We start from the raw sequence: 20,434 nt of genomic DNA, 5'->3' as shown, positions 1-20,434 counted from the left end.
GCCCATCCCTGCTCATGACCCTGCATGCATGCTGTCTGCTGGCAGGGTCCCCAATGCCCTGGCCTCCATGTCTCCCTGCTCACAGTGGGACATGCACTAGGTAGCTGCAGGGTAGAGCATGGTACGTGCTGAGATCCACAGAGCAAGATGGATGCTCTGTCCTGCGGTGTGTGCTTCACACACTCAGATGGGTGCAATGCATCTCCTGCTACTCTCTCACTGGAGATGGGTGAGTGGCTCTGAAAGTCCTGGTGATGACCCTGAGTCAGCCTCAGGAATATCACTCCAGCTCTGTAAGTTCAAACGGAGCCAGCAAGCTTTACCTATACTGCTTCTCAACAGCAGGCACCTTCACCCAGCATTGTGTGCTTGGCAGGGTGTTGGTGATGCTATCTCCAAATTGTGGGGCTGGAGGGAAGGAAAGCACTGCTGCCTGCTCACCAACCTGTGGGGCTGGAGGGAAGGAAAGCACTGCTGCCTGCTCACCAACCTGTGGGGCTGGAGGGAAGGAAAGCACTGCTGCCTGCTCACCAACCTGTGGGGCTGGAGGGAAGGAAAGCACTGCTGCCTGCTCACCAACCTGTGGGGCTGGAGGGAAGGAAAGCACTGCTGCCTGCTCACCAACCTGTGGGGCTGGAGGGAAGGAAGGCACTGCTGCCTGTTCACCAACCTGTGGGGCTGGAGGGAAGGAAAGCACTGCTGCCTGCTCACCAACCTGTGGGGCTGGAGGGAAGGAAGGCACTGCTGCCTGCTTGCCAACCTGTGGGGCTGGAGGGAAGGAAGGCACTGCTGCCTGCTTGCCAACCTGTGGGGCTGGAGGCACAGGAGGGCACAGCTGCCTGCTCATCAACCTGTGGGGCCAGAGGGAAGGAAGGCACTGCTGCCTGTTTGCCAACCCACGGGTCAGCCACCTCTGGCACAGCACCACATTGTCTTGCTTTTCAGTCACTCAGCTGAATTCCTGTGCTGCCTGGCTGGAGAAAGAGTTGTCATGCTTGGTGTCGACGCACAGAGTAACCTTGAAGACAGGCTTTGGTTTCCGCAGATAAACAGAAAGCAGCCAAACAAACAAACAACCACAGCAGCAAAACTTCCCTGCACAAGGCTCACATGTGAAGCAGCAGGCTGGCCTTAAAGGAAACTCCAAGGTGATCTATAAGACAGTCAGCAGAGGGGCTGAAATGGGATGGCTTTTGGCCATGCTTTCTCTCCACCTTATAGCTTTCTATCAGCATTTCTCTTCTGGGGTAAAACTACAAACTGACCTGAACTTGGTGATGAAGGGACAGAGGCAAACAAGCATATTCATGGGCAAACCCTCGTCTGTCTGCCCACACAACAGCCATGGCTCCTACTGAGCCTTAAGAGATAGAAAAACACAAGCAGCAGTAACTTAGAACAAAAGGGAACAAAGCCAATACTGATGCAGCAAACATCTCAGCCACGGTGGACTGTGTCATGAGTTTTGAGAGAGAGCCTCAGAGGATGTGTCATCCAGAGGATGCATTTATTCATTTCTGGTGTTATTTTTGTCTCTTAAAAAACTTATATGCCCACCACCCATGTAACAACAGCCAGCACCCCACAGCCCCTCTGCCTGCATCAGCAATGACTCAACAGCTGAGTGAGCCATGGAGGGTGGAGGCTGGGCACTGATGTTGTCAGGTCACAGTCAAGGGGTATTAGCAGTCACTGAACCAGGAAACTTGTGGGATTTCCCTTGCCAGTGCTGGATCACAGAAGGAAGAGCAGCCCCAAGTGCTACTGAAAAGCTGCTCTCCTGAAGGCTGCCCAAACCTGAGATCCTCAGCAGGACCTCTCCGGTGTGCTCATGTTTTCACGGCATGTACACTGAAGCAAGGCACAGGAAGGCTGCCAGGATGGTGCTGGGATGCTGTGCTCTGGTCTGCCTCTTGGCTGCTCTTGATGGAGTTCAAAGGTCTTTTTCTGTGAATGAAGAGGTGCTGGTGCTGCTTGCAGCTCTGTTCACATCATCTCAGCACTGAGCTGCAAGTTCTCCTCTGTTCAATAACCTAAGCATGTCATGAGGAGACATGGAGAACTGATGCCATATTTATAGTTTAAAAAGGGCATCCTGCCACCCTTCTGATATCCTTAATAGTGGTGAGACACAGTGGTGGCCCTTGTCTGGCCTTGGAAGATCCCCATCTGAGAGCCAACGGATGTGCGTGAGCAGCACCCGGCTGCTGGAGCAGCGCCAGCCCCGGGCAGAACATCCCTGGAGCAACCACCCCTCTAGTGCACGTGGTGATAATGCCTGCAGGGCACCCTTGGAGAGCCAGGCCAATGCTACACTGAAACCAGCCAAGTATGCCAGAGGGAAGCACCACAAACTCTGCTGCTCCTAAGTAAAAGGAGCAAATTTCTGCTGAATCCAAAGGAAAAGGGGAGGTGATGGTGGAGAACTCTTTGGATCCCAGTGGTTTGGAGGGTAGTACCCAGTCACTCTCTTGATTTGGAGTAAGATTTGCCCCTCAGAACTGGCCAAGGGACTCTGAAGAATATGTCTGTGAGTATCCACTGCAAAGGGACAGGCCTGCCTGGGGGGGGTGTCCCCAAGCACTATCTGTGCTGGCACAGGCTTAGCCCAGGGGCTGAACTCCCTGGCTGGCTCCCTGACAGCTGTAACCAGCTGCCCGCAGTGATCCCACCGTCGCCTTGGGACCACTTTCTCCTGCCCATGTCGGAAGAAGCTGTGTTAGTGCTTCTCTAGCTCCATCTACAGCTGCTTTCTCTCGAGGTTTTGAAAGCTTCTGCCAACAAGGGGGGCGATGCTGTGAATCACAGGTGGCAAGCATGTGTTCCGGGACTTTTTGTCACCCTGTGTCCCTGAGTTTCAGATATCCTGAGGTCCTGTCCGACCTCAGAGCAGAACGAAGTGCTCCTGGCTGCTGTGACTAATGCAATTTGCTTTGCTCTCCTAGCTGTGTACAAGCTGGTTACATTTTTAAAATCTTTTAATGAAGCCAGTAAACTTAGAAGCAAATCCTGAGTATGGCTGTGCACAGAAGGGTTACTCTCTGTCCTGTAGAGATCCCTGTTAATACCAACGTATTAACAATATGGCTCTGAAGAGTGGTAGCATTCAGGAGTCACAGCCATAGCCCAAAAAGGCACCAAAAGAAGCAAACAGATTTTAAAAAGGAAGAGTTTGAAAGAGGTGACATGACTCATCCAAGGTCTTGCAAGACAGAGCTAGAAACAGTACTCACACTCCCAGTCTACTTGTGTGAGGCTCTTATCACCAGCCCATGCCACAATCTGTTCTACCTAACACTTCTGCCTCGCATCAGATTCCAGTGCACCTCTCACCAGGTACTAGGAGCCTCCCTGGGGAGCAGCTGCATTGTTGCAGACAATACAGATTCCAGGGGTAAAGATTTTCAGTCCTCAATTCTTAATTATTCTTCTCTCATCTGCCTGCAATAAAGTTGACTTCCAGGCAAAGGAGAGGTGGTTCTGCCTGTACAGTTTAAGAACCTCACAGTGTTTGTCAGTATGAATCAGATGAAAAACACTCATCTCAGAACACACACCAGCTAAGCAGCAATCAAGCACACTATGACTGGAAGTGCCCTTTGAGACACTCTCCACAAACAGCTCTGTTCTGACAGTGATGCTGGCACACATAGCACATCCCTTCCCTGTAGGAAGGAGATTGCAATAGCAGCTAGGATGTCTGTCCCATTAAACTGGACAGTTACCATCTAAATTATCCATTAAATAACCCAATCAAACCTCTAATGAAGTTCCCTACAAGCATGTCAGTTTGGAAATGTCATTTTGAAACCATGCTAATGTTGGAAAATTTAACATGAGAAAAAAGTATTTGAACTGGAAAGCTGTGGCACCAATTGGACCCTACAAAGATTGATGCTGAAGGGCCATTAGACAAACAAGGTCTCCAGGGCTGTATTTCATACCTTGGGAGTGTGAATCTAGTTTCCTCAGACAAAATAGCACAGCAGCTTAGGAAAGATGGGCTAGCCTTCAGAGCTGACAACTGTTCCTGAGGATGAGGACAGGTAGAGTATACTGAAGCACAAGAACCTGCAGGTACCTGCTTGGCTATGGTGTGGGGATCCATCTGGTACAGGACTCACCTGGAGAGAGTTCAGCATGATGAAGACATAGGCCCAAAAGATGCTGAGGTGGACAAGGACCCCACACACCCATGTCAGCCCCAGCACTGGCAGCAGCACCAGGATAGGCTTGGCTGTGGCCCTGCAGGAAGAACAGCTCGGTGTTACCTGGGTGCATTTCAAAGCTGAAACACTGTGCACTGGCACCCACCTCCCAGCCACCTGCCTTCCACCTGCCCTATGGCCTTGAGCCCAGGGTGACCTGGCAAAGACCTCCAGCCTGCCAAATGTCCTTCCTGGCTCTGCAAACTCTGCCCAGGGTCTCATCACGATCTGCCTGGGACATCTGCATTGGGTAACAGAGCACATGAATGGATCTGTCCTGAACAGAGCTTCACAGGTTTAGTAGCACCCTAGCCTGTGTCTTACAGTTTAGAAGAAACTTTCCTTGCCTCCATGCTTGGAGACAGCTCTCCTCCCCCTGCAAGTGCCTTTCAGATAATGTGTCCACCAAGAGGCACCCAAGATGGTAGCTATGGAACAAATTCCTCTGTAAACAAAATAATTAAGAGGGCAAAAAGCCAACATTTCACCTCCCAGCCCCCAGTGTGCCAGCCCTGCTCTTTATTTATCACTGAGTTAGCAAGATGGGGGCTCTTTGACATCATTAGCCATGAGAAAACAGCTATTTCCCCCAAATTTCTGCTACAAGGAGGGCTTCTGTATTTGTTTTATTAGTGCATGGATGTCACCTTGCCCTGCAGCAATGCCCTATCTTCATGCTTCTGTAAATTTGGGAAAATTTATTTATGATACAGGGGAACAATGCGTGTCTAGCAGGGGTATCTGGCGCCAGCTAACAACAATAAAGATTCACAGAGGATGATAAAGTAATGACTCAAGCAGCAGTTTTTTAGAGGTCTCTCTATACTGACTGATTACAGAAGTCCACACCACCTCTCTTTTCCCATGTATGTAATCCCCACCAGTGCTAATTTCAAGCCACCAAATCCCAAACTCAGCTAGAAAATCCTTGTTATAATGGCAAGTAGCCCAAACCCCTGCACCCCCTACAGCTGGCATCCTGCTGTAGGGCACACAGAAGTGCTAAGGATGGGATGGGTGTGGGGCAAATTCAGTTATGACCTCTTCAAACAGCAAAGTTCTGTGGAGAGGAGCTGCTTCTGCAGGTCAGAGCTCCATACAATTCCATGGAAACTGGGCACCCAGTTGTTCCCAAACTGCTTTCTCACTTCCTCATGGTGGTGTTTTACAGGACATCTGCATGCCTGCCATCATAGTGGGGTGATGTTAGGGAAGGGGCAGACAGCTTGGTAGTGTGATCCATGCTGTCACCACTACAGATGACAGGGATACACACACCAGCCATTCCCAGACCCAAACTGCTGTTCCTGCTGATGCCAATGGGTCCAGGTAGCTTTGATTTCAGCAAATGCTGCCAAGGGTCTCCCATCCCAGTGTGCTGAGAATTAGCACTGTGAGTTGCAGACATGGGAGTCCAGCACCAGGCTCCCCAAGCTGAAAGCACTGCCTGGGCTTCTCAGAGCAGACAGACTGCCTTTGGGTGATGCTCAGTTACTCTGGAGGAGAAAATCCTTTCTTCCCTGACTCCTCCAGCTCATGTCCTTTCACTTTGCCAAGACAAAGACTCCCAGCTTAACAGTAATTCCTCCATTTCATACCCAAAGTAGCCACAGCTGGGAAAACCTGCCCCTTCCCTGCTCACCATATCTGTACTCCAATCTGTTTCTCCAGGCTGCTGTTGGGTGTCAGCATCTTTGATCTCCTGCGAGCACTGGACACAGTCACCATCACCACCCGGCACAGTACGAAGGTGTTCACCTGTCAGAGAAAAACTGTTGGTCCCAGTAACCTTCTCTAATCTCAGCTCCTGTGGGGTGAGACTTTTCTGCTGGGTACTCAATAACTATCAGAACTTGGGCTCCTGAGAAGGCAGTCACTAAAGTGCCTCACAGAGCTGTCCACACAAGTGTGAAATCTAGAAAACTTATCTCAAAACCCCTCCTGCAGAACAGCTTCCCTGTTTCTTGTCTACTCTAGAGCCCCCTTGAACACTGTACCCTTTTCTGCTACTGTGCTGTAGTATAATGATACTCCTAAGTATCTCAGGGACATAGGTGTTTCCATATTAAAAGCAGACCTTTAGTTAAGGCAATGTCACACTCAACCTACACATTTTTCTACATTCCAAATTTATCAGCTGGTACAAGAACTGTTCAGCAAAGTTCCCTTACAGCACCTTTTTTGCATCTGTGTTGGGAAAGTGTATATAAAGCATAACAAAAATTCAGTGAAAGAGGCAGGCACAAGGAGCCCTGTGAGTAAGCACCTTAGGGAAGTGCTGAGACCCCTGACTGTGGTTTCCTAAACCCAGGCATGAAGCAGGTTTTGGCACTTACGGCCAGGATGAAGAGCACAGGACCAACAAAGGCCCAGATGACGTTGGTCTGAACATTCAGCCAGCAATGGTTGTCTGCCACATACTTGTTAAAGGAAGTTGCAAGAGTCACACCCACGATAACAACTGGAAGGCCTGCATCAAAAAAGCACAAATTAAATGCCAGGAAAAGCAGGGATGACCCAGGCAGGTCAGCTGTGATCTAGACAATTGCTTCAAACCCCACCATGACCAGACATGCTCTAGCAGGAGCCAGCTTAGCCTCTGAAACCCCACGAGCAACATCAATTTACTGCAGCTGAAATCTGTCCCAGCTCTGTGAGATCAGATTTATATGCTGTCAGCATCACTCTCCTAGGTATAAAGCATTTCAAGTCCTGAGTCCTGATCAAAGCAATTTACTCCTCAGATTGCCTTTTTAACAAAATGGACAATCAAAGACATAAACCAAGCCAAAAAATTTGACCTGGTTGTCCAGGTGTGTGTTTTGCAAGGAGCACTGACCTGAAGAGGCTCCTCTCAGACATACACCTCAGCTTATTCAAATGAATTCTACGTCCCTAAAGAGTTCACTCAGAATAAAGGATGCTTAGTCTGCCCCATATTTATATTTTGAACACTCTCAGGCAACAGTAATGCTCTCTGAGAACAAGAACTTACCATAAACCAAGACATAAACTTACATAAACCAAGAACAAGAACTTACCATAAACTTTCTTCTCTATTTAAAAAAGTAAACAAATTATCGAACTTCTGATTTTAGGGAAAAAAAACAACCAACATCCCAACAACAACAAACCCAACCCAACCCAACCAAACCAAAAAACCCAACAGAAGCTGCTTTTAACTTGTGTTCTAAGACTGGCAATTTGACATATAAAGTGTCTGCAGAGCAGTGCCACCTGGCTCTCATACTGAATCAAACCAAACCTCCTGGAATCTCTCCTACTGAAACATTTACTAGAGGAAAAAGTGACACATTTCTCTGAGTGCCCGACACAGGGAGTGTGTAGATACCCCAGCCTGTTGCATAGTAGAACTTCATTCTCCTATCTTCACTCATGTTAACTGCTACCACTTTGCTCCACAGGAGAAGTCCCTCTACCAGCATCCATGAAAAGGCTGCCATGAAGAAGAGATGAAGGAAAGTAGTGACCATGAAACACATCACCTGGAGAGAAGAGAAATCACATGTTTAAGGAGGATTTGTCCTCTGGAAGCTTCTGAGTGTGCGTGGTCAGGAGGAAGAGAGCAACCTGCAGATTGTGCTGCAGAACCTGCAGAAATGTATTTAAGCATCCACAAGCAGGTGTTCTTAAGATGAATAGACAGCTGCTGCAGCTCACACTCATTTCATCTGTGTGACCATCTCAAACCACAGACAAGTGAACTGACAGCATTTTTTTCTGCATTTCATGGACTTTCCTTGCAGGTCTCTCATCTCAGAGCTGCTTGATCCAGCCCTGGGATGTGGAAAAGGACACAGAAAGGGACTGAACTGCCTGCTGCAGTTTTGTGAGTACTTACATTTCTTGAAGGATTTTTTTGTCAGAAACAGACTGTCAGAAAAAAAGAGGTGAATTTCCTGACAGACTGCACAGTGCACATGTGCATGTTTCCAGACACAGAGACACAATTCTTTCCTAGATGCAAGTCACAGGTAATTAATAAAAAGGATCACACTTCTGTTTCTGACACTAACACTTGAGCAGGCCTGGTCCTGCTGGCTGAACAGGACACTTTCTCGTGAGCTTACCTGGTTGGTCTTGGCCAATTCACTGAACATGAGCAAAGCTTCTGCTGCAGCTAATGCAAAGATCAGGTTCTTGTGCACAGTGATTCGTTCATTCTTGGGGACACTGAGGAAAGATAGAGAATGCCCTCAGCTGCAGGTGACTGAAAGAGTGCACATGTTCTCACTAGTCCTTGCTGGGGTGTGCAGACCTGCTTAGGTGACCTGTGATCTCTCTGCTACTCACTGCAACAGTGACTGACTGCCCTGCTGTGCAAGCACTTGGTGCTGGGGACACACTTGGGTACAGCTGCTCTGACCTTGGCCAGTGCTCCAAGGAACAGGCAGTGAGGAGGAGATGGAGGGAGCCAGGACCATGCTCACAAGGGAGACCTCTGTGCTTGCCAAGTGACACAGAATGGATGGCAGTTGAAGAAATAGTCTTTGCTCTATTTACTTCACAAAAATTAGTTCTAGTAGAGCAACTTTTATAGTAAACACTGTTATTGACAACAATCTTTCCATGGACACTCAGGTGTGTGTGCTCAGCTCATACAAGCATCTCCACGGAACAACCAGAAGTGCACCCTCTCCCTAGCCAATGACCTCCCTCCTCTCTGTCACCAACCTTAAGGGCACCTCCCCAGCCTCTCCCAGTGCACCTGCAGCATCCCACTCTGACAAAGGACACCTTGTTTATCTACTTGGTCTGAAACAACATGTCAAACAAACAAACAAACAAACACAGAGAAGGCTACAAGTGTCTGGAATTTTCTTACCCAACTGTCAAGAATAAAATGAAGGTGACTATCAAGGCACAGAAGGAAACTCCACATCCAATAAAAGTCAAAGTCTGCAGTGTGACCTCCTCCTTGGCAGTCCTCTGCTCCAACCATGAAACAAATGAAGAAACAACATCTCCCCAAATTAACCACAGAATTCTTGGAGTGCTGGTGTCCATCCCACAGAGCAGCTGAGGAAGGCTTCTCACTTACCTGCATCTCATACACCTGCAGCAGGACAGCAAAATTTGTGGTGTGGTTGCAAAAACAGGCAGTGGAGTCTGGGAGAGATGTCACCATAGAGCAGCCAGCTGTGGACCACATCCCACCAGCATCTGGGCTAACATGCAGCAAAACACCCAGAGAAACCACATGGAAATTATTACCCATTTCAACAGAAAGCCAAGGCATTAAGAGAATTTCATTATCCCAGAAGAGGAAGAGTTGAAATGAGGAAAAATACATCATAGATCAGTCTCTGTATGGACTTCTCTTTGGTTCATCCTGTCTCAGCAGATTTGCCTTAGTGTGCATCAGGCACACACAAGAAACAGGTCTAGTATCAGTGAGTGCATTAAAAAAGCACAGATCAGCCATCACTGCTTTAAACAGAACTCAGTAATTGCATGGCTCTGGGTAGAACTTCTCTAAGAGCACATTCACTGGTACCGTAACTGAACCAGGCATCTCTAACGCTTTGCGTCAGCTTGGCCTGCCATGCACGTGGTGCAGCTCCATCAGACTCTTGGTCTTCAGAACAAGCCAGCCTGTTTCCAGCCAGTTGCTCTCCACTGTCTGGAGCCAGCAAAGCTCTAGATCTGAATTCCCTGTGCAGAAACCAAGGCTAAGGAGGGCAGCTCTGCCCTCAGGGGCAGCACAGTCCCTTTGAGCCTGCCCCTGCACCAAGGGAAGACCAAATTCAGAGCAGGGCTAGTGAACTGTTTGTGCAGCAATCTTCTGCTTCCAAAATCACCATCCCTCTGCCCTCCCCAAACTGGTCCATGTTTGTTAAAAACAGGCACCCCTGAGGAGCCTTTTTGCACTTGATGCACTTGAATGACTTAATTACCAATCATAATTTATCACAGCCTCAGTGCTCTCACCTCAGTGACATTCAGCAAAAACACATCTCAATGCCAAGCAGTATTTATGAGGCTGGGAGTTCTGCATGTCTGTTGGGCTATATATCTTGGATTAACCCTTCTTTGTTGCAGGCAGCAATCATAATTAACTAGGGCTTTCTATTTTAGTTGTATATACCTCATTAAAGGTCACTTGCTTGTTAGTGACTTTTCCAAAGGAAATTTTCCCTGGAGAGAGTGCTCTACTCCATCAGAGAGAGGATGCCAGCACGCAAAGCAGGGCAGGAGTTACAGATCCCTGCTCTTACCATTACATTCCTAGTGCTATGTTTGGTTTTCCAGTGAAAATAAAAGCTCATAAATCTGAGGACCTGAAATGAGTCAAGGCACCTGAGGCTGAAGTTCCAGAAGGCACAGATGGGCCCCAGCAGCTTATTGGGCAGGTCCTGCAGGCAGAGGGAGAAGAAGAGATTACACAGCTCTGCATGTACAGTACACAGACCAATACAGTTCACTCATAAGGCTGCAACAAGGTCCATCAGCACAGGATAAACACCTCCACAGGGAAACAAGAGTCAAGGTGAAAGACTTGGGCACAGGACTTCCCTAAGCCAAAGAACTCTGGGGGCCTTGATCCAAGGCTGGGCACAGCAATGTTGCTGGGAAGCACAGCCCCTCCTTGGGGTACCTGGACACGGTGCTCCAGGTGGTAGCGCACAGACGTGCTGATCTCCTGGTAGTCACTGAGCAGAGAGGATGAGATCACAGCAGTGCCCACTGCGGTGGTCAGGTACCTGTCAGGGAAGGCAGGAATGACAAGAGGTGCTGAGAAAACAGGATCTCACTTTATAGAAGATAGCTGGAGGGATATGGAGGCACTTCTGCAGTGTTTCAGTGTCATCGGCAAAGGGTGTGGGCACAGAGCAGAAAGTATCTCAGATCACTTGGCAAATAGAAACCACCACCACTCGCCCTGCAGCAGCAGGAGGTGACCAGATAGATAAGGTACTAAGACATCCCAAGCAGCTGAGCTGTGCAAAGGCTGAAGCAAGGGTCCCGCGAAGGAGCAGCACGTTCGCGGGGCTGGATGTGCGGGCTGCCATCCCCACCTAGCGTTCAGAAGCCTCCCGGGAGATCAGCGAGGCTCTGCCTCCTGCCTGCTCGCCAGTCCCCATTTGCAGAGGCAATACAGTTCTAGCAGCTTCTGTCCCAGCCGGAGGGGAAGCTGCAGCAGCCCCAGCCCACCCCAGCAGAACAGATAACCTCAGGGGAACCAGAGGCTCATAGAAGAGCCACATCAGTGCACAGAACCATAGAATTGTTTAGGTTGGAAAAGTACTTTCAGATGATCGAGTACCAACATGCAAGCCAGCACTGCCAGGCCACCACTAAATCATGTCCCTCAGCACCACATCTACATGTTTTTTTAATCCCTCCAGGGACAGGAACTCCACTTCCCTGGGTGGTCTGTTCCTGGGCTTGACAACCCATTGGGGGAAGAAATTTTCTCTAGAATCCCACCTAAACCTCCCCTGGTGCTCATTTTCTTTTGCCCTATCACTTGTTACTTGAGAAAAGAGACTGCCCCCCCACCTTGCTCCAACCTTCTTTCAGGGAGCTGTAGAGAGCCCTCAGCCTCCTTTTCTCCTGGCTAAACAACCCCAGTTCCCTCAGCTGATCTTCAGAAGACTTGTGCTCTAGACCCTTCACCAGCTCTGTGGTCCTCCTCTGGACACGCTCCAGCACCTCAATGTTCTTCCTGTAATGAGGGGCTCAAAACTGAACAAAGTGTTTGAAGTGTGGACTCATTAGTGTCAAGTACAGGGGGCCATTCACTTCCCAAATCTTGTTGGCCACATGGCACACAGGCAGCCACAGCTCTGACATTAACTTGGGACCTCCTTGATGCCTGTTAGAGAAAGCAGGGACAAACAGGATGAAATGGAGCAGGGTGGAGGTGACCCCAAAACAGAGGCACTAAGAAACTCAATACAGACAGGGGAATGAATTTTCCTGTGGTGCTAAGAGGGCAAACCTGTGTGGGGGGGGGGGGTTCACTCACTTCTGTCCACTGTCAGAAGCAGCCATGTCCTGGGAGTCAGCACTGATGCCAGCACTGGACAGGCAGTGCTGCAGGGAGGTGTAGCCAAACCACATGTTCTTCACCATGACTCTTTGGAGACCTGGAGGCATAGAATCCATGTCAGCATAACTGCCCTAATCTGTTGGTGTGAAACTTGGGGTCCAGGGCACCTACAGCTCTAAGCTGTGTCTGTGGAGAGCCTGTGGACCTCTGGAGGTCCCCCACAGCCCATCTCATTTTTGCCAAAGACATCTCATCCTCACACTTCTCCAGACTGCATGTATGCAGGGTAAAGAGTTCATGCCATTAAGTAAGATGCTGCAGAAGTGCCAAGGGGAGACCCAGGGTATAGCAATCTACCTCTGGCTTTCAGTCTTTGCATTTCTTCTGCAGGAACTTCAATGACATCATGCATTCCTTTCTCAGGGCTCTGGACCAGGTATGCCTCACTGCTCAGCTCCTCTGTGTTCAGCTCTAGCTTCCTGAGCTCTACCCCTGTGGAGAGGTAAAATCAGGACTGAATCAGGGTTCTGCCTCCTTCCCAGTAAGGTGCCCTCCCCCATCTCTGCCAGTGCCACTCACCAACATTCCCATGCTGGATTGTGATCTTTGTCCTCCCTGAAGTCAGCAGCGGGGCTAAGTGTGACAGCATTCTGTCACAGAGCTCAACCACAGCCATGGGCCCGCCAATAACCTGCAAACACAGGGAGAGCAATGGAAATCAGCACCTTCATCACCAGCTCAAACTCCCCACAGTTCAGAAAAGCTCTCTTAAACACTTAGTCCTTTGGAGAAAAAGAGAAGTTGGGACTCAGGACTTTTGATTTTCTTTGCTTTGATTTCTTCTCTAAAGGATATTCCTGTTTTCTTTAGCAAGAAGAGAAGACTGGCAATGAGGGGAACTTGCTGGCCTCTACATAAACCCATTAAATCAGAATGGAAATAAAGAACTAAATAAGCTTCTGGAAAGAAAGTAGACTTCTAGACCTGAGTTTTGATTTTTGCAAAGCTGTAGAACAACCATCCTCTATTCCTGGAAAAGGTTCCACTCAGAAATAGAGTCCACTGCTGGAAGGGTAGCAGGTGACTGGCTCCATTACTTAAAGTCCTGCATATGCCAGGCAGCACAAGTGCCATCCCTGTAGTACACAAACTGAAACCCTCTCTCCCTCAGCAGATAGAGCTGCACCAGCTATGCTGGGCCAGAGCTGGTTTTATGCCACTATCAAGAAGCAATGAGTAATTGTGGCCATGGAGACCTAAGCAACTCTAAGTGATGAGGTAAACTCTGAACTATTCAGCATCCTTTCATCTCTGGGGGTCTCTGGCTTGGTTCCTGGAGCTCTGGCCAGGCCAGGCACTGTCACACATTTCCCAGCGACAGGTGGAGAGTGTAGGCCATACAACAGACACAAAAGACCCACGTGAGACGGGAAGAAGCTAATGGAGAAAATCGTAAAGGGGTTGGGATGATGGAAATGCCTCACACAAAGCCTGATGGTGTTTTGAACAGCATGGGGGCTGATGACAGATCGCTCCTTGGCAGCCCACCCATGGAAAATACAACAAACTATAAAGTGAAGGGCATTGCCCTGCCAGAGACAGCAGGATGTGGGAGCAAAGAATCGACAAAGCACTGGGAATCTGCAAACTGTGGGTAAGCCCATAAGTCCAGGCTGTCAAACTGGGGAAGCATGATGAGGGCTGACATAACCACTGGAGGGCTTTGCAAATGAAGGCACCACTTGGCAGCGCTTGTTTGCAGAAGAATTAGTTCTCGCCTCCAACATATGAGGCAAGAGTAAAGGCAGCCAGCCCTTATCTGACCTGGCAAAGAAGTCCCATGCCCATGCTTGCAGGTCCCCAGCCTGTGGTTATACAGCAGGTCCCAGGAGATGTACACACATCAAGATGAGCAGATGCAGCACACGGCATCCAGGCTGCTGGCAACATCATTACCTGGCTAACTGATGACCACATTTTAATATTCTGCTCTTCCAAGATTAACTCAGTCACTTCCATGTAATAATGACCCAACTGCTCCAACATCTCCAGCTCCTCTCCCTCCTGGACTTCCACATCAGAAGCTTGCTTCAGTATTTGAAGCACCACAAGGAGGTCAGATGACTCCAGCACAGGTCTCTGTCCTTCCCTCAGAACAGTTGCCAATACATCAAGAGCACCAAGAGCAACAGAGAGGTTCATGTCTTGGACATCACTTGTGAAAACATTCTCAGGAATCTGCCGTGGAAAAGATATTTGAGTTCAGTGCAGAGCCCTGATTCTGCTTGATCATCAGTTCTGCCTTGGCAGTGTCCTGCATGCCCTCACCGGTCTGAGGACACCTGCCTGGCCAGTCAAGCATGTCTTAGCAGCGGGAGATATGCCCTGACATTTTGCATTCTCTTGCCCAGTCTCTCAACCTCAGCAAGAGACACTTTGCCTGTTTGATCACAGAACAAGTTACAGCTCTATTGGTCAGATTCCTCAACAGCAGCTCCAAAAAGGCCACAGGCATAACTGCTGGCAAAGTGAACGCAAACACCAGTAGGTGCTACAAGTTCACCCCAACACCTCCTGCCTGCTTCTGGCGTTAGCTGCTGCTGCTGGGTCTGCAGGACTCACCATAGTCCTCTCTGCAAGCATGTTCACATGGCCAACAAGTGAGTGACTGGATTCCAGCTGAGCTTTTTGCAATTGCCAGTACGCATCTGAGAATGAAACAAAATCACAACCATTGCTGTGGTGTCTAGCAGCTTGGTGGGTAGGTTTGTAATACACTCAGGACAAGGAGACCTCACAGCTGTGCTGTACTTCATTTCTATTACAAGATCCCATCTGGAGAAACTGTCTAACACTTCTCTTATACCTCATCATCATGTGCCCCTGGCCAACCAGTCTGGGTAGGAAGGCACTCTACAACACTGCATCCAGAAGCTACCTAACACTGCGTAACTGGAAAACAGCCCACGAGAGTGCATGAGACTGAAGCAAAGTCACAGCTACAGCAAGCTTTGCATGTGGTCTCTTCAGAGCATACATGAGGTCTCCTTATCGCTGGCCATAATCCCAGCCAGGACCTCCAGGAGTGAATGCTGTGGGAGTAATGAATAAATAAATAACAGATGCTGTACCCTTTCTGTAGCCACAGATAAAAGGCAAAGACTGCAAGCAAGACATGTAACTGAATCCACTGCTGCCAACTTCAAAAACTTGGCATTCCTCAACAGGTCCTGTGGAAACACACAAAGAGCAGGTCCAGGTACCCCAGAGATACAACATCCCCAGCAGGTATCATGCCTCCTGCAAGCAACCTGCAAGCCCTGTGAAGGGAGAAGTTATGGACTGCTCCTTGAGCAGCCTTAGAGACAGAGCAGAACAGGAATTGAACTCAGAAACTGCTCCTGACCTGCATGGTAAATTCTTCCCTGAAGGAACCTGGAAGAGGTGGCAGTGCCAAGTCCTAAGTTCATGATTTACTGGCAATGTCATGGCAGTCTGGCTGAGAGCAGAGCACTGAAGGACCAGGTGTGCAAACCCTGGGGAGCAGCACTGCCAACAAGTAAACCACATCTCTCAGTAGAAGAGAGACATCTGAGCAGCTCTTTGCTGGGGTCCTCACAGGATCACAGGATGTTAGGGGTTGGAACTCCGGAGATCATCAAGTCCAACCTCCCTGCCAGAGCAGGACCATAGAATCCAGCACAGATCACACAGGGTCTTGAAAGTCTCCAGAAAAGGAGACTCCACAACCTCTCTGGGGAGCCTGTTCCAGTGCTCTGTGACCCTCACAGTGAAGAAGTTCCTCCTCATGTTGAGGTGGAACTTCCTGTGTTGTAGTTTACATCCATTGTCCCTTGTCCTATCACAGGGTGCAACTGAGAAGAGCCTGTCATGGCAGAGGTCTTCAATGACCAGACCTACTCAGTGATGAGTAGGCCTTTAAGTAAAATTATAAACTGCTCAGCTCAGCCTTGAATGTGCTTCTGCTTTGCTTCCCCAAGGAGAAGCATCATTCCTCAAACTGCACCAAAGTTCCTCTACAGATGGAACTGGCTTCCCACACTGTACCTGTGTGCTGACCTGCCACTGCAGAAGGGAGCTGGGGCAACAAGGACAGACACTTACCTGGGCAGAGAAACTGTGCTGTCACTTCCTGAATGGAACTTTCAACCTCCAAAGCGTTTGAGCTCCACTCAAATACAAGGTCTTGCTCTACCACCCAGCATGACCGAACCTTCTCAATCTGCTCTGCACTGAGGACTTTCTGCCAGATGTGCAAGTCAGTGATGTTCCCACTGAAGGACTCTTTCTCTCTGAAGGTGCCCCCCAGGGAATCTTGATCTTGGCCAATTATGAATGTCCCCTGGCCATAGATGGCCTGGGGGGCAGAGGGCTCCATAGCACACAAACCACTGGCAGATGCCCTCCTTTTACCATCGGCATAGATGGCCCAGGTCCCATTTTCCTGCTGCCAGGTCACGCAGAAGTGATGCCACTCTCCATCAGCACGGAACACAGGCAGGTATGGGGAATGGTGCTCGTGGACTATGAGAGCAAATCGAACAAAGCCTTCCTCATCAACAAATCCACGGAGCTGGAACTCATTAATGAAAGCTGGTACAGCATAGGAGAAGATGGTAGCAATCTCCTGGGTCCTGGTGTCCCATTGGAGGTGGGCACAGGCTGTGACAGCAGGCAGTGCTGGGAAGTCAGAGAGCACCTTTGCATATTTTGTGTCTGTTTTGTCTCCAAATACCAATACTGGCACAATGTGATTCCCTAGAAAAAGAAATTTCAGCCAGTATAAAGGAAGAAGCATGAGCCTAAGCCCATGGGGTTACCACAGTGACAATAAAAGACAAGTGGCAACTTTTTCAGTCAATTTTTTTTTTCCAGAGTGAAAAAGATCCAGAAGTGAACCTATCCCCAAGTAGTCCAAGCCCACTCATACTCACGTCTCCATTTTGACTTGTGCAGGACACCATCCCTTTCTCTTAGCCAGACAGAACCTCTGATGTGGTAGGACTGCAGCAGTGCACTGAAGGAAGCTTGCTCACTGTCCTGGGGTTCAGAAAACAACTGAGCAAAGCGTTGTTCACAGTACCTGTCTGCGTGCCACCAGTCCAAAGCAGTGGCCACATATTCATACACATGTCTTGAGGTCTCAATTGTGACAGGAGCAAAACCTGGAAAGACACACACAGTGTGAAGAACAGAAATCCACCCCAGCCCACTGCTGTGTCACATGCACTTCAGGGTCAGACTCCCGCAGCACCCTCAAGCATTTACACATACTGCCTGGTGCACATTGGAGGAGTTGAGGGTAGGACCCCTTGGGATGTTCAGTGGACACAGGGTGACAGAAAAGTCCAGACTATTTTGGACCTACACTGGACATCTGTGAATGTGCTCACAAACTGAATCACTGGTCCAGGGCTGGAGCTGCGAACACTTCTGTGGGATATGCAAAACCATGGTGAGCTTGACCAAAGGAAAGGCTTGCTGTGGTATGCCCAGCAATTGCCCTCAGGGTGGTAACAGCTTGTCCAAAGCAGTTACAGAAAGCAAATTTTCTCATTGATCCCCACTTCCCAGGTTCTACCAGCCTCTGCATTTGCAGATCCAATTTGCAGGCACAAAATAATCTGTTTTGTTTGCAGCTGCAGCAGCACAAAGACCAGTAGCTGAGCAGCACTTACCTGATTTCAGACAGTCATTTCATAGTCAGCTAAGCAAATACTTAGCTATAAAAATATAATTTCAAGCACAAAATAGGATACCAGAAAGAGTTTCTTTACCTCTACTTCTGCCTCTTGACATTTTTTTTTTAATGCCTTGTTTCTCTGCACTGAATATTGCTTGTAAAAACATACAGAAGTGCTGATGGAAACACTAACCTTTAAAAGTCTGATTCTTGGCAAGGGCTGCATAGGTAAAGAGACTCCTGGACAGACTACTGACCTGTTGGAGAGGAGGTGTTGTAACATTCACATTAAGCATTAATATTATCTCAAATGCTCAAATTATAAAAATTACTGTAAAACTCACCAGAAAGCTGAAGAACCAAGAATCAGGTCTCAAGTCTCTCCTAAACATGCTGACCAGCTGGAATGCTTTCACCCTTTGCTAGAATAAACAAAATATTGCTAGAGGTGCATTGCAGACCATCCTGAGTAGAATACTACCAAAATAATTCTCAGTTGATCTTGAAGAGCTCAAGGTATCATTTTAACGTTTGTTTCCAGGATACAGAATAATTCATCATAAAACATATACAGATGTGTGATATTAGTACAGCCAAGTGAGCAGAGCCTCTTTCTCTGTGTTAACTAAATAAAAAAAGCCATAAACTGCACTGTTAAACAGTGTTGCATCCCTGGCAGCTTTTCTCAATCCAGAACAGAACCAGTAAATCCATGAGCAGTGCTCTGACACACAGCTCAGTAACATGGAGCTGTCCCAACACCAGAACTTTGCCGTGAGCCCCCCGCCGCAGCACCTCTGTGCCGGTGAAGGGAAGGCTGAAGTGTGGAGCTCTATAAAGCCCAGCGCAGTTGTAGATCACGGTATGTAAAGATGCAAACATGGAAACTGGCAACGTGCCCTCCAACGCAAACAAGTCCTAAAGCTGTCTCTGGGCACTGACACTGCCAGCCGTGAGTAATCTCTTTGCTCTTGATGGGGCTCTCCTACAGTAAAAACACACATTGAAGCACTTTGCTGCTAAGGGACTGAGGAGACCTTAGACTCTAAATACGTTCACAATCAGCCTTCCAAAGTTTATCAGTGGCTATACACGCTGAACACAGACCCAAGTCCTCGGAAGAAGGACGTTTGGCTCTGTGCTCATCTGACCGATGACAAGCGCTGCCAGCCTTCTGTTCCTCAGCCTGTGCCTACAGCCCCAGGTCCTCCCTCCTCCATGAAGGACCCTGGAGATGTTACCACAGAAAATCTGGAGCACGGTCTTGGCAGGAAAAATAGAGACTCGGGGACTTCCCGATGACCCAGCTTGTGTCTTTCCAGTAACCCAGCCAGCAGCAATGAGGCGCCGGGAAGCCCATGGGAGGAGGTTCCTCCAGCACAGCCGCCGGCGGGACGAGCCCGAGCACCGGGCTGGTAGCGGACGCTGGCGGGGCTGCACCGCGCAGCTCCAGGAGTGGCGACGACGGACACCGAGCTCCCGCGGCGGCACCGCTCCCCACCCTGCCCTCCTCTCTGCACTCTGCTCTGTGCACCGCACATCGCGCACCGCTCTGCGGCCCCTCGGTGCCGGGCGCCTTGCCCCTCGCAGCCCCTCGCAGCCCCCACTGTGCCGGGCCTTGCGAACTGCCGTTCCCCGAACCATGCCCGCATGGCCACTCCTCTAGGCAGGGTACGGAGACGGGCAGCAGCCCCGCGGGGTCCAGGCTATGCCATTTCCTTCCGCACCTCCATCCCGTGCTTCTCCCCGCACCCTGACTCCGTACCCTCACACCGCACCCCCTACTCCATACCCGGGACAGCTCCTCCCGTCCCTCGCCCCAACACTCACAATCGTCCCCACTCCAGTGTTAGCAGCGTGGGGGATCTTCTTCCCAGACAATCACTTCTCCATGGGAGTCCCCGATAAATCTTCCCAGGAAATCTGGCACATGGGTTTGGCAGAAAAAAAAAAACAAGCAGTGGGGGATTTCCCGGAGATGTTCACAGTAGCAGGAATCTAACACAGCGTATTCAGGAGAGCAGGTGAGGAAGGTCAGTTCTGGAGAAGACGTCTAGGGGGACAAAAAACGACAGACGTAGGCAGATACAATGAACAGGGGCAGGGCTGGAAAGCAGAGTCAAGCCAGCAGAAACTCTTCAGGACACCCCCAGCACATCCCTGGTGCAATTTCCTCACAGAGTGGCTTCAGCATTCTGGCATTTCCTCAAGCCCTGGCTCGCAGGTGCCCGGGGGACTATGTAGAGTCTGGAAGGCCCAGGACACCTCCATGGGCCAGCAGTGCTCACAGAGATGCTCTTTTGGGCAATGCCCATTCACTTTTGCTACTGCAACAGGCACACAGTTCCCACTCGTCCCCTCTAAGAGAATGCTTGAATCACACCATGGATTCACAGGCAACTGGCTTTTGTTCTTCAGGGTCTTCGTCTGGGAACGAAGGCAATTATCACATCCCAGCCCCTCTGCTTGCTGCAATAAATCTCTCACAGAAGAATGGGCCTTGGA

General features: G+C 49.4%; 1 protein-coding gene across 1 annotated transcript in view; it reads right to left on the bottom strand.

Annotated features, from left to right (window-relative positions):
* The window catches only part of ADGRD2 (adhesion G protein-coupled receptor D2), a 29,477-nt gene extending 9,517 nt beyond the window's left edge, over window positions 1-19,960 (bottom strand). The window contains exons 1-20 of the mRNA XM_054174357.1: window positions 19,760-19,960; window positions 18,274-18,351; window positions 18,123-18,186; window positions 17,181-17,411; window positions 16,351-17,004; window positions 15,357-15,455; window positions 14,848-14,933; window positions 14,182-14,463; window positions 12,805-12,916; window positions 12,583-12,717; window positions 12,202-12,322; window positions 10,828-10,933; window positions 10,530-10,585; window positions 9,271-9,397; window positions 9,055-9,158; window positions 8,300-8,402; window positions 7,561-7,714; window positions 6,545-6,678; window positions 5,851-5,966; window positions 4,125-4,245 (exon numbers count right to left, since the gene is read on the bottom strand). Of these exons, the coding sequence (XP_054030332.1) occupies window positions 4,125-4,245; window positions 5,851-5,966; window positions 6,545-6,678; window positions 7,561-7,714; window positions 8,300-8,402; window positions 9,055-9,158; window positions 9,271-9,397; window positions 10,530-10,585; window positions 10,828-10,933; window positions 12,202-12,322; window positions 12,583-12,717; window positions 12,805-12,916; window positions 14,182-14,463; window positions 14,848-14,933; window positions 15,357-15,455; window positions 16,351-17,004; window positions 17,181-17,411; window positions 18,123-18,186; window positions 18,274-18,321 (2,853 nt within the window). The 5' untranslated portion in view covers window positions 18,322-18,351; window positions 19,760-19,960. The remainder of the gene's footprint in view (window positions 1-4,124; window positions 4,246-5,850; window positions 5,967-6,544; window positions 6,679-7,560; window positions 7,715-8,299; window positions 8,403-9,054; window positions 9,159-9,270; window positions 9,398-10,529; window positions 10,586-10,827; window positions 10,934-12,201; window positions 12,323-12,582; window positions 12,718-12,804; window positions 12,917-14,181; window positions 14,464-14,847; window positions 14,934-15,356; window positions 15,456-16,350; window positions 17,005-17,180; window positions 17,412-18,122; window positions 18,187-18,273; window positions 18,352-19,759) is intronic.
* Between the last annotated feature and the right edge of the window lie 474 nt (window positions 19,961-20,434).

Source organism: Dryobates pubescens, chromosome 29, assembly GCF_014839835.1.
Source record: "Dryobates pubescens isolate bDryPub1 chromosome 29, bDryPub1.pri, whole genome shotgun sequence".
NCBI classification, from domain to species: domain Eukaryota; kingdom Metazoa; phylum Chordata; class Aves; order Piciformes; family Picidae; genus Dryobates; species Dryobates pubescens.
Note: the sequence above shows the minus strand (reverse complement) of the source record. Positions and strands in the feature narration are given on the sequence as shown.